Genomic DNA, 13,316 nt, shown 5'->3' with positions numbered 1-13,316 from the left:
TATATATATCTTACTCATATATATATATATATCAATATATCAATATACTCAATATATATCTTACTCATTTTTCCTTACGGTTAGTGACTGAATCATTGCCACAGGTATGGTCACACTGTGAATTACCTAGCCCAATCAACGATGAAGACTGAACTACTACCTTCAGAATAGCATCAGAGAACAAACAAGGAGAAATCATAAACGGAGAGGAATGTCGGAAACCTTGGTTTTCTCCCAACTAGTGCAACCTACCAGTTAAAAAAGGACATTTATTTCTGTGATGCATGCTCCTGAAGGCTGTAAGCACCCAGTGGGCAAACAATGGCTCTTATTCCCCCTGTGCCGAGGCAGATGGTCAACAGGGCTACATAAAACAATCTGGTCTTCTTTTCTGGTATGTTGTTAATCATACGGTGACTCCCTATATAGAAATTTCCCAAGGGGGAAGCAACCACAGGTAACAAAGCAGTGCCTGTAAACAGAGGAAAAAAAGGAGATAAATATGGCATAAACTAATAAAATCACCAAGCCACATCATAAATAAGGTTTTATCTCTGAAAGTAGCATGATTATGTGATTGTCTTATTAAAATATGCTGACCATTGCCATCCTGGAGATAGCGTGATTTTTTTAAATGTGGAGATTTCCTTCAATATATATTTTATCTGACCCAGAGTCCTCATTCTGCCTCCCATTAAGTTTAAACTATCTTTTTTTTCTCAGAACGTATATACAAATCCTGCCCATTTTAATAAAATTAAAATAATTCAGAAATATATTATGAAAGAAACTGAAGGTGCCTGTAATCTCACTCTCAGAAAAACCACAGTTAACAAGGGTTATTTGTTCTTAATCAATAGAGTGATAAAAATTGTCATGATCTCAGACATCTCAGAAGCCTATTAAGTAAAATGCTTTAAGAATAACATCATTGTAGTTAGAGGAGAACATAGCCTCTCTTTTCCTCTTATACTTCTCTTTCTCCTTTGAATGCCCTTCTTTCTCTCATTGCTCACACAGTGGGTGGTATCTTCTTTGTAGTACACAGAAGCAAGCAGCCTGGAGAGAGGGGTGTGAGGTGGGTGATGCAGTTCAAGCTGGGAGGAGGGGAGGACAGATAGTGACAAAGGAGGGTTGAGCACTCCTCACAGTGGCCACACTTGAAGACTTTCCTCATCTAGAAGAAATTACAATTCACTTCTATACTTTTAATAACCTCTTTATAGCCTGAGAAAAAATTTTTATTTACTATATTATTCCCTCTTGGAAAAACTTTGTGATGTCAGAGAATAGATTTTCTAATTTCAATTTTGCAAAAAAAAAAAAAAAAAAGAAGAAGAAGAAATAAAGGAATGAAGGGAGAAAGAAAGCAAAAAAAGAGAAAGTTGTAGTGAGGTTAAATGACTTTCTCAGTGCTACCAAGTTATTCAGATGTAGTCTTCCTTTTCTTGGAATTCCTGTTGTCAAGAGGTCAAATTTTTAAATGAACTATCAATTTTTAAATGAATTCGATTAGTGAAAAGTCGTTTCTTCATGTTACTTTTTGTCCTCCATTTTATTAATTTACCATTCATATTTTTTGGTATAAATTTTACATGGTTAATTTTCTCAATTAGACTATAAGCTTCTTCAAGACACAAAATGGTTCTAACAATTCTGTGCCTTTCACAATGTGAGGAACAGTTATTTGGTAACAGACTGATTTATCGTGAGGATAGGCCCTTCAAACAATTGACTTTAAAATATTTCCTATCATGGCTAGCCAGATAGACATGAAACCAACTGCTTTCTCTCTGCCACTCAATGCTCATCTCTGGAAGGGTGCAATGAAGCCTGGCTAGTTTAAGGTTATCCATAGAGGATGGACAGAGGAATTACTTCTTGCAGCAACCATTAATTTAAAGACAAAGCACTTTTAGTTTTATCATTGTGTGAGAAAGGCACTTTACTTCCATCTTTTGATAGCATGTCATAATATACTGATTTCATTAGCTCAAAACTTTATTTCTATTTGCTACAAATTGATGTAATGAAACTATAAATCTATGACATCTATGATGTGTGCTATTGTGCACTGCATAATCAACACACTTGAACTTGATAGCTTTGCATAAAGCCCCAGGATGTGTCATATTCCCTGATAGCAGGCAGGATTGAGGGGGCACTGGCTCTTTTCTTGAAGAGCAAATCCAAGACAAAGCAGACGTGCAGGTGGAGCATTATATTGTGATGTGGTAAATGCACTCATATAGGTACAATCAGAGTGTGGTAGAGCACAAAGAAATGAGCAATAAACATTACATAGGACTTGAAGTAAGAGCAGGAGTATTCAAACATTGCATATGGGGTGAAAAGGTAAAGGAAGGTTGACCATTTTGGTCATGGGAAAGAGCATGTTTCAGATTAGGAAAATTAGGGAACTAGGCAAGAAGATGTTTAGCATGGTTGTGGTTGTATATAAAGACAGAAGTCTGGACTTCCAGTCAAGATGGAGGCATAGGTAAACATACTTTACCTACTTGCATAACCACAAAATGAATTACAACTAAATCTCAAAACAAATAACACCCAGAGCTGTCAGAAAATCGAGCTGCATGGAAGTCTGACAACCAAGGATTTAAAGAAGCCACATTAATCCAGACTGGTGGGGGGGAGGGTCATGATGTGGAGATAGGGTGGAGAGGTGAGGAGATATGGCATGGTGCAAAGAGATAGTGGCAGTGGTGGAATTGGCACAGGCTGTCCCACATTCACATGTCAGGAGGGATACCCTGGAAGCAAATAATCCCAGCCCCAGGCCAGACCACACAGCCCAGGGTTTCAGTGTTGGGGAGACAAATCCTCATAACTTTTGGCTGTAAAAACCAGTGGGAGTTGGGGCAGTGGAAGAAACTGCCGGATTTTTAGGAAACTTCTCTTAAAGGGCCCACATAGTCTTAAAATGTATGCAAACCCACCCACTCTGGGATTCAACACCAGGGCCACAGCTGGGATGGTGCCAGTTGCATATAGGGAATGGGTGAAGTGACTGGAAAAGGGGTGAATGCAAGGCAAATTTCCAGAAGACAAGCAGTGGCACAGTCCCCTCCCTGAACACTCCCCACACACAGACCACAAAACAGTATAAGAGGTTGTCTCAGCCTGGTGATTACCTAAGGCTCTGTCCCACACAATTTACAGGTGCCTTTTATAGAGACTCAGAGCAGCTATTCCTAATACACAGAAACAAACACAGGGAGGCTGCCAAATTGAGGAGACAAAGAAATATGGCCCAAAGAACAGAACAAAACACCAGAAAAAGAATGGAAAGAAATGGAGATAGCCAATCTATCCAATGCAGAGTTCAAAACACTGGTGATCAAGATGCTCAAAGAACCCACTGAGTAGGGCAACAATATAAAGGAAGAAATGAAGGTTACACTAAGTAAAATAAAGAAGAATTTATAGGGAATTAACAGTGAAGGGAAGGAAGCTGGAGTTCAAATCAAAGATTTGAAACATAAGGAAGAAATAAACAATCAACCAGAACAGAATGAAAAAAGAATTCAAAACAATGAGGAGAGTTTAAGAAGACTCTGGGACATCTCCAAATTTGCCAACATCCAAATCATAGGGATGCCAGAAGGAAAAAAGGAAGAACAAGACAAAAACATTTGAAAAATAATGAAAGAAAACTCCCCTAATTTTGTGAAGGAAGTAAACATATAAGTCCAGGAAGCACAGAGAGTCCCAAACAAGTTGGACTCAAAGAGGACCACATTAAAACCCATCATAATTAAAATGCCAAAGGTTAAATATAATGAGAGAATCTTAAAAGCAGCAAGAGAAAAGCAGAGAGTTACCTATAAATGAGTACTCATAAGGCTATCAGCTGATTTCTCAAAAGAAATCTTACAGGCAAGAAGGGGCTGGAAAGAAGTATTCAAAGTCATCAAAAGCATGGGCCTCAACTTAGATAACTCTGTCAAGCAAAGCGATCATTTGGAATGAATAGAGAAGGATAGAGAATGTGCTTCCCAGACAAGGTAAAGCTAAAGGAGTTCATCATCACCAAACCATTATTATATGAAATGTTGAAAGGATTGATTTAACAAAAAGAGGAAGATCAAAGCTGTGAACATTAAAATGACAACAAATTCCCAACTATCAACAACTGAATCTAAAAAGGGAAAAAAAAAATAAAAACTAAGCAAACAGTCAAAACAGGAACAGAATCACAGGCATTGAGATTATTTGGAGGGTTATCAGCTGAGAGGGCTATCAGCTGGATGGGAAGGAGCCGAATAGGGGAAATGGTGCAGGGATTGAAAAGCATGATTATTAGGTACAAAATAGACAGGGTGATGTTAAGAATAGTATAGGAAATGGAAAAGCCAGAGAACTTACATGTATGACCCATTGACATGAACTAAGCAGGGGGGAGGAATGCTGGAGGGAAGGGGGGTACTGGGCAGAGGGAGGGCAAAGGGGGGAAATTGGGATAACTATAATAACATAATTAATAAAATATACTTTAAAAAGACAGAAGTCTGGACAGGTAAATTCAGGACAGATTATAGAGGTTATATATAATGTCAGATTTTATTTTTTAGATAATAGAGCCAATATATAGACTTATTCTTTCAGGAAGTCAGTGTTGTTGATGAAAAGATGTATGGACTAGAGTCACACTGACAGCCAAGCCCAGTAAATGGGCGATCGTGTGGTCAAGTAAAAAGCTGCACTTCTGAGCAATTCAAGCAGAAGACACATTTTTGATAGAACCTGTGATACTTAGTAAGTGATTGGAAAATTGATGGCGGGCATGAGTGCGGGACACAAGGAAATAATTTTTAGTTAAAAAAAAGAATGGACATTGAATTTAACTTAGGTGTTTTGTCTACCAAATTACAAAGTTTGAAGTTCAGTCCTAGTCTGATGATTTATACAGGAATTTAGACTAAAAGAATTTACCATGTTAACTGTTACCAAGTTAAAAGTAAACCATCCAGGTTCTTGCTTAAATGTCTCCTTATCAGAAAACATTCCCTGATACAGATTAGCAACCTTGTCACTGTCTAGTCCACCCTGTCCCCTTACCTAGCATATTTTGTCATCATGACACTCATTGATACCTGACATAGTATGTATTCATTTATTTCATCTCTCCTTGTACCAGAAAGTCAACTTGGGGAGAGAAGAGAATGTTTTCTTCTCTGTTACATTTCCAGATTCTAGAACAATGCCTGGGACAGAGTATCAATGAGAAATATATGTTGAATGAATATTTGCTATTCAGTGATTTAGTTTTTATTTCCCAGAACTGAAGCAGTAAAGGAGCTTACAAGTTTGTATCACACTCTAATCGATTCAGTGAGCATTAATTTACCACCTGCTGGAAACTGTGTGATATGTTGTATGTCTGCTACCCATCCCTTCCTCATTCATCTCTCCCACCATTTCCCCAAACATGTACTTCTTCACACTGGTGAACAGCATATGCACTACCTTCCGAAGGTCCTCAGCTAAGGAGCTTGGAGCTTATTTTTGTTCCTTCATCATGTTTATGTCCCTATTTAGTTGCCTAGTTTTTATGGGTTTTTTTCCACCTTCTGTTCTGGATTGACACTTCTCCATTGCCTACATCATCATCCTGAGATTTTTCTGATCTCTCTCTATTTAACTGTGGTTGCCCATACTATTTATTGAAAAAAAAAACATTTCCCAAATGTTTTCATCATATTATCAGTGACTCCTTATTGGCTAGAAGAACAACTTGAACTTTTCAGCCTGTAATTCTAAGCTGTTTATCAATTTGCTCTCTATACCTCAAACAGTCTTGATATTTCCCTAACATTTCTTGCAATCACATTACTCCCAAAGTTTAGATATATTTATTTTTCTCTTTGGAAAGAGACACAATGCAGTGTTTGAATTCATTAATTTTTTAGCATACAACCATATTTCATGATATAAAAAACACATCTTCATATGCCATCTTAATTGCTATATGACTAATTAAAAGACAGCCATTTGATGAAAACATTCCTCATTTTCTCTACATGACCTTCAAAAACGCTTTAAGTACATTTAATCTTAGTTTTGAAGTAAATGAACTACATGCTTCACATAATATTTTTCATGAATTTGGACTTGAGGTAGGAAGGGGGTGGGAAGGAGGCATTCTGAGGGGTACACAAGACAGAAATATAAAGAGGTAATTGTTATAAAACAACCAGTGCAACCAGATAATATCAAAGCATCCTTGATACACACATGCACACACACACATACTCACACACACATACACACTAACATCCCTCAAATAATACAGAAGGTGGAATAAGAAACAACATTCTTACTTCATTGATCGCATTTTACTATAAGAGCAAAGCAGAAATAATATAAACAAAAAATTCTAACAACAATCTATTTGATTAAGGTGCAAAACAATCAAGTCAAAAGAGGACACTTACCCAGAAAGTGTAGAAGTAAGCACATATATATGAGTTTTTTTCTTTCTACACAGACATCAGCAAACCACCCCACAAACACGGGGGTAATTATTGAAGTTCCGATAAAACACAAGTTCAAAATGGCTGCTTGATAATTGTGATAGGCAAGCTTGACAGTGCAAAAGGGGATCATATTGCAGGCGACTTCAAAGAAAATGAACCTCTCACATAGCTACACCAGAAGCAAATGGATTCCAACCTGAATTTTTTTCATGGAGTACAATGAAGAATAGTGACCAATATGTCTTATGTTTTTCTCCTTCTCAGTGCTGTGATTTAAGGGCATTTTTCTCCTCAGTTATTTTAAAGCCTACAACAGACATGACTACCCTCCTTGAATACAACTTGTATCAGTGGTTTGAACCTGGTGATATTTTTTTACCCCTACCCCTCTAATGAAAAAATAAATAAGATCTTTGCTTTGAATTTCACAATTCCATGCTAAAATTTCATAAGTTTTTTCACACATTAATGTTGTTCATTTTAATGATCCAGGAGCACAGGAAAGAAGACAGGAGTATTTAGATGTTCATGGTAACCCAGTGTAGCCAAATCTGATTTGTTTGCCTAATTACTCAGAGACTAAATTAGGCTCTTCCTCCAAAATTATATTGAATTATCTGAATCAGGTTGCATACATGTGGAAACTCATCTGCCACACACTGATAAAGGTTTAAATACTGAGGCAGAAGAAGCAGTTTTTCAGGAGAATTTGAGCACTAGATCAAGAAATAATTTGAGTCTAATAATTTCTGATACTTTAATTAAACAAGCCAGAACAGTGCCAAGAGATAAAGTGTGAAAGGAAATCTGTTTTGAGGGGGCAGGATGCCTTATCATTATTACATTTCTTGTTATTTTTGGTTGGACTTCTGATAAGAAAGCTAATTAGGTAACAAAAGTGCTAGTACATTTAGGTAACAAGCAGAGTTTGCAAGAAAGTAATTTAAGTGCACTAATGAAAGGAGAAAATATTAAACAAAAACCCTCTTCCTTTAAGTTGACCCCAAGCTCATGGAGCAGCCTCTCGGAGGAAATCAGAATCAAAAGGCACTATTTGACTCATTACTAGTCAGCAGCAGGGGTACAGCAACCATCCAGCACATGCTTTGGGGAATATTGGATCTGGTATCACCCTGACCCTCCAGCTGGGTGAATGGATGTTAGCATTCTATTTTGGAAAGCAGGAGGGCACCAATTAAGCTAAAAAAGCAGCAGTAAAAGAGAACATTTTAACATTCAGGGGTTTAGCTGCAAGGACATACAAAGACAAGGCAATGGAACTATTGGGTCAAAGTCATAATGATTCAACACAGAGAGAGTGAGGAGAGGAATGTTATTTTCATGTTGGAGTCAGAAGCAAAAGACTGATAAGGGCTTTTGACTCTGATTCTTATCTTTTGACCTGAACCATTGGAGCAAAACACTTTGTTTTGACCCCTGCTAATAGTCGCATTGTAATGGTAGCTATTTTCATCTGCTCAGCATCACTTCCCCCTCTTTGGTAACAATGCCCTATTTTTCCTTTGTGTAGAGTGATAATGCAATTTATTATCCAAACTTGGACACTTTTGTGAGTAAAAGTGATTCTATTTATAGCTATTCTTGAAAAATAGTTATAAATTGGGACTGTCTAGGGCAAACCCCAACATGTGGTCATCCTACTTTCGGGGAATGAATTCCATCTACTACATGAGATCCTGGTGGGGCAGTTAATCAGGGTATCTCTTTCCTTCTGGCCAACCTATCAGCACATGGTCAAAGGCAGTCCTTTCACTCCCCCGCCCCCCCCCACCCCAGGAATTTGAATCATGAGCAGAGGACTCAAGACTGGTCATTGTGGAGAATTCAGCCTCTTGGGTTCTTTTCCTCCAGGAGGCAGATTAGTTTTTCTTTCTGTGAAGGTCTTAATCTCTAGTCAACTTTGATTTGATCAAGTTAGTGACCTTTGGTTTCTGTGGCTGATGAAGAACCTCAAGTGATACTTTATGTCTGCCCCAGATGCAAGGGGCAGTTTTTCTGCAGCCACAAGCTGATATGTTTATCCAGCATCTGACAAGGAGCTCCTGGAATGTTATTTCACATTCAAAATTATGCTGCCCCTCCCAGGGCCCGATGGTGGTTATGTTTGAACTCCTTGTCTCCTCTGTGTATCTTTGCCTAAGAACAGGCCACAGGTGGTAGCAGCCTGTGGTTTTGGGGTGGTTGAATTAGGGAGAGTAACATTTGCTGAGTAGAGTTGAAGCAATAAGGAAAACACTGCTTTCTTAGTATTTCTCAATGCCAAGCTCAGCCCGAGCTCAAAGAACAAATACCAAGTCTGCTTGAGAACACTTGACAGGGAAAATTGAATGTCACCATCTTTATCAGCAAGCTTGAAACCTTGAGTGGGGACTAACACATACTTTAGTTTTATGCAACTCTTCCCGCACCCAGGCTTATTTTCTGTCCCTCTCCGTCCTTCTCCTGACCCCTCTGAATACAGTGATAGTTTTCCTCCATTATAGAAGCAATAGATACAATTTGGAAACTATCTAAAGATACAAAAGAGAAAAACAAACAGTGAACGTTTTTGGAGCATTTATTTTGATGTTTTTCCCTCCATGACTATTTTTTTATTAGTAGGTTTTAAATATTTAAATTATATAATTATATACAATTACTGTATAATACATTTTTTTACTCCTTTTGTAGGTAATGTTATAAGCACTTTAACATGCTATTATGAACTGTTTGTAAATATAAACTTTTATGGTTGCATTAATAGATGTATTATTTACTTAACTATTCCTCCACTTTCAGTAACCTTTGTCTCAGGTGAATTATAAGCAGTTTTTCTTTAACTTTTGACCATGAACCCACATTTAAAAGAAAAAACCACTTTTATTAAAAATGCTAGAATGAATATATGTGCATAAAGCTTCCCCCTGTGCCCATATTATATTTTTAGGATAGTATTTTAGAGGCAATTTTACTGGGTTAAAGTGCAGGAAAGTTTTTAGGTGTCTTAATACATAATGTCAAATTACACTACAAACATCAGACTTTATTTTTTTAATTGAAAAGTCTTTTTAAATTGTTTTTGGAATGCAGAGACTATACTTAACAGAGATCATGCTCTTTAGAATACAGACCAAGTTTTTCTTGAAGGGCCTAAAGAAGTTGTTTTCACTGGTTCAAGGCAGAAGCATTCCAAAGGCCAAGACCAGAGAGCCTCAGGGATGTGGGAAGAAATGAGTGATGAAGTTGAAGAGAAAGGAAAAAGCCAGATCACAAATGGCTTCATAAGACAGAATTCTGATTGGTTTTTGAAGTCATTCCTCTTTTATATGGTGGACCTGTCCAAATAAATTGACTTTCTACAATAAAGCAAGGAGTAAAGGATGAAAGTCTTTCATAACAAATCATTTTTTTCTATTCAAGATCAGAAGTATGAGTACCAGTTAAAGAGGCATTGACAAGACTTACTCATCCTTAGCTACTTATTTTGCTAAGACCATCACCTAGAATACTAGTGTAGTAGCTGACACAAAAGTGAATGAGAAAAAAAGTACTGGAATCTGGAAGAAAATTCGAGGCAGAATTTTGAGGACTAATTGGATATGTAGCATGAGGAAGACATCAGGGATGACGTGCAGGTCTCTAGTGTAGACACCTCAGTGCACAGTGATGATATTCAGTACAAAGAAACAGATCTGGGGTAAAGTAAGATGACTTTACTATTTGACATGTTGTGTTTGAGACACCTATGGCACATCCAGTAGGTGATGAAATCAAATTCCCTTTCTTGTGTGTGTGTGGGAAGTGTTTCTTTTTGCTTTGGGTAGAGGTGAAGCATAACCTCTAAAAACTCTTTGTATAACACATTAAACATTTTCAAGGCAAAGGCAGCTTAGGATATTACTATTTAATCACCTCTCCCAAATACCATTTGAATTTCATGAGATTTTATGAAGATACTATACTGATCCTATGCAAAACAACCAGACAAACCTATAGGAGACCATAACCAATGCCAAACATAAACTATAAAACAACAATGAACTTTTTGGAAAAAAGTTAGGTTTTATTAAAACAAGAAAACGGATGTTTTAGTTGTCTTGAAATGAATTACCAAATACTAATCTGATTCCATTTTAATTTGAACTTCTTTGAGTAATTAAAAAAATTTCTTAGAGTAAACTAAAAAATTTGGCTGTGACTTTAACACTAGATTATATTTTTAAAAAGAAACACATAAGCATTTGGATCATGCTCTATTAATGTGAAGGTAATATTATTTCACTGCCATTCATTTAAGATTTTGGATTTGCCTATAGTGATTTTAGGAAAGATATGTAGGAGGAAACAATTAACCATTATAGTACTCGTCTTAAAAATGTTGATGAATATTGAAGCCTCCACTTTTAAACCAATCATTTGCTTAGAATATGGGCTAGACCAGTTTAGAGGCATGTTTTAAAGGAATGGTGGTTTCCTTAAGGAAGGCATCTTGCCATGGGGGAGGTAGGATTGTAGATGCTGGATTCAAAGGTGGCACCTGATTTTAAAAATTCATAATTTTAGACCAGCTGCTCCTTAATTTCAAAATGACACAATCTTAGATCTGAAAGAAGGCGTTTTGGAGAAACCCCTTGTTTTATGGTGTTTTACAGCTGAAGATCTGAGAGTTAAGGTGACTGGTCTAAGCTAACTTAGCTAATTAACAGCTTGTCTTGCAATAAAATTTAAGCCCCTTTGCTGCCAGACCAATTGTATTTATATAACATTGTAGTTGGGTAAAAACCTGTCTTAGAGCTTTTAGGTTTGAGTATCTAAAACCTAGAGTATTTTAGGTTTGAAAATTAGAAATTGACTGGAGCCAACAGAACTTAAACTGAATCAAATGCATACTGTCGTGGAAATGCTTTTAGAGTCAGTTCTTCTACTATCTCCACAAATTTCTACAATGACCTTAATACATTAGGGCCTCAAGTTCCTTTCACAGTTGACTAAGGACTTTAGACTAGATGGTATTTAAGGCCCTTTCTAGTTCTTTGATTTGAATTTTCCTTCCTAAAGACCCTGAAAATTTACAAGAAATATATTCATTTCACAGTACTAATAGAATTGAATTCCTATAAACTTTGCTTTTCCTATATGTAAACTATGCAGAAGGGATAAGACTTAACTATTTTAAAAGTTTCCATTACCATGGTTATGGTGCGATTTCTACCTGTGTAGTGCTGTCCCTGCGGATCCAGTATGAGAGGTGGGGAAGGTGGAAAGCACAGAAGGAGATGTATTATTCTCCCTCTCTGGATCCTAGAGTTAAAAATTTATCTTTGGCCTTTCAAAATTTATACAGGAGGGAAAACAAAAATTTAAAAAATATGGTTATAAATGGAACTTTGGTTCTGATTTCATTGTTTCTTCAAACTCTGCACATTTTATTCTGGGGACTTTATTTAAACACATGTAATTACCTAAGCTAAGCAGTTTTTCATACTTTTAAAGCTCTTGCATTATTGCACCTGTACGACGGCTTTATAATTCAGTAGTAATTGAACAGCAATTATTTTTCATGATGCATGTACATTTTTATATCAGATTGTTGGCAGATATTCTTTATGATGAAGTCGATTTCACTAATGAGGAAATTAGAGTGAGTTATCTCAGGGTGAGACGTCTTTTTCTGACTCATTTCCTAGCTCTTGACTTAGATTTTAGAAAAGTTTTTGTATTGTAAAACAGCATAATCAGATAATATTGTAAATATTGTCTCTGAATCCATGGTGGGTAGAGAAAGTGGTAAACTATTTTATTTACCTAGTAAGATTTTGTCTGTCTCATCCATATGATGGGCTCTGATATTAAACATACACATAAGCACCTATGTATATATTTAGATTGTAGAGTTCCAAGAGGACAAAGACCAGAACTTTTAGGCTTTTCATTGTGCTCTGCCCAATATGAGTCCTCAAATGACAGGCTAACTTACTTGAAGTTTTGGCATAGGACAAGAGAACAGAGGGCTGGTATGATTTTCTAATGAGCTGAGGCACCAGATCAGCTCAATCTAGGCCATTTAGGATCAATAAACATGCAACATTTATTGAGCACCTTTTGTATGTCAGGCACTCTCCCTGATGCTAGGGATTCAATGGTGACTAAGCTCTGACCTTTAACTTTTAATTTCCTCCAGTAAGTACATTGTGTATTTTAGATATGCCATATATACATATATACATATAACTATGATAAGATTACTTTATTCATTCAACAAATATTTATTTGCTGTGTACTAGGAAATGTAATAAGGAGGAAGGACCCAGAGAAAAAGATACAGATTTGAATTTGAAGGAATTCATAGTCTGATAGTAGAGATCAAAATAAAAATATAATTAGAAAGTAGTGGCAATTGTTCTTATAGAAGTACACGCAGGGCACTATGGAATAACAGATGAAGTACACTGTGATGAAACTGTACAGAAAAGACTTCCTGGAAGAGGTAATGCCTCAGTGAAATCTTGATGAGAAGCAAAGGGTTTTCCAGGTCAAGAAGGAAGGGAGGTGCATTCTGGGAAGAGGGAGAAGTGGGCCACAGGCAATGATGTGTGAAACCAAAGGTGAGCTTGAGAACTGCAGATATTTTGTTAGTACTAGAGCACAATGTAAAGAGGAGTGGAGAGAGGAGTTAGATGAGATCAAACTGTGGAGAGTCTTGTGTTATGATAAATAGTTTAGATATTATTCCGAACTCAGTAGCAAGTAATTCAAAGTGTTCCTCTGTGAATGAGGGAGTAAGAACTATATTCTGAGAGCAATGAGAAACATTTTTTT

The 13,316-nt window shown here is 36.7% G+C and overlaps 1 protein-coding gene across 1 annotated transcript in view; it reads right to left on the bottom strand.

Moving 5' to 3' along the window:
• Positions 1-6,817, bottom strand: part of SLC15A5 (solute carrier family 15 member 5) — a 78,649-nt gene extending 71,832 nt beyond the window's left edge. Inside the window, 3 exon segments of the mRNA XM_045828985.1 lie at positions 253-472; positions 6,456-6,783; positions 6,785-6,817. Of these exon segments, the coding sequence (XP_045684941.1) occupies positions 253-472; positions 6,456-6,783; positions 6,785-6,817 (581 nt within the window).
• Between the last annotated feature and the right edge of the window lie 6,499 nt (positions 6,818-13,316).

This window comes from Phyllostomus hastatus, unplaced genomic scaffold (assembly GCF_019186645.2).
Source record: "Phyllostomus hastatus isolate PE091 unplaced genomic scaffold, TTU_PhHast_1.1 phas_scaffold_93, whole genome shotgun sequence".
Lineage (NCBI taxonomy): Eukaryota > Metazoa > Chordata > Mammalia > Chiroptera > Phyllostomidae > Phyllostomus > Phyllostomus hastatus.
Note: the sequence above shows the minus strand (reverse complement) of the source record. Positions and strands in the feature narration are given on the sequence as shown.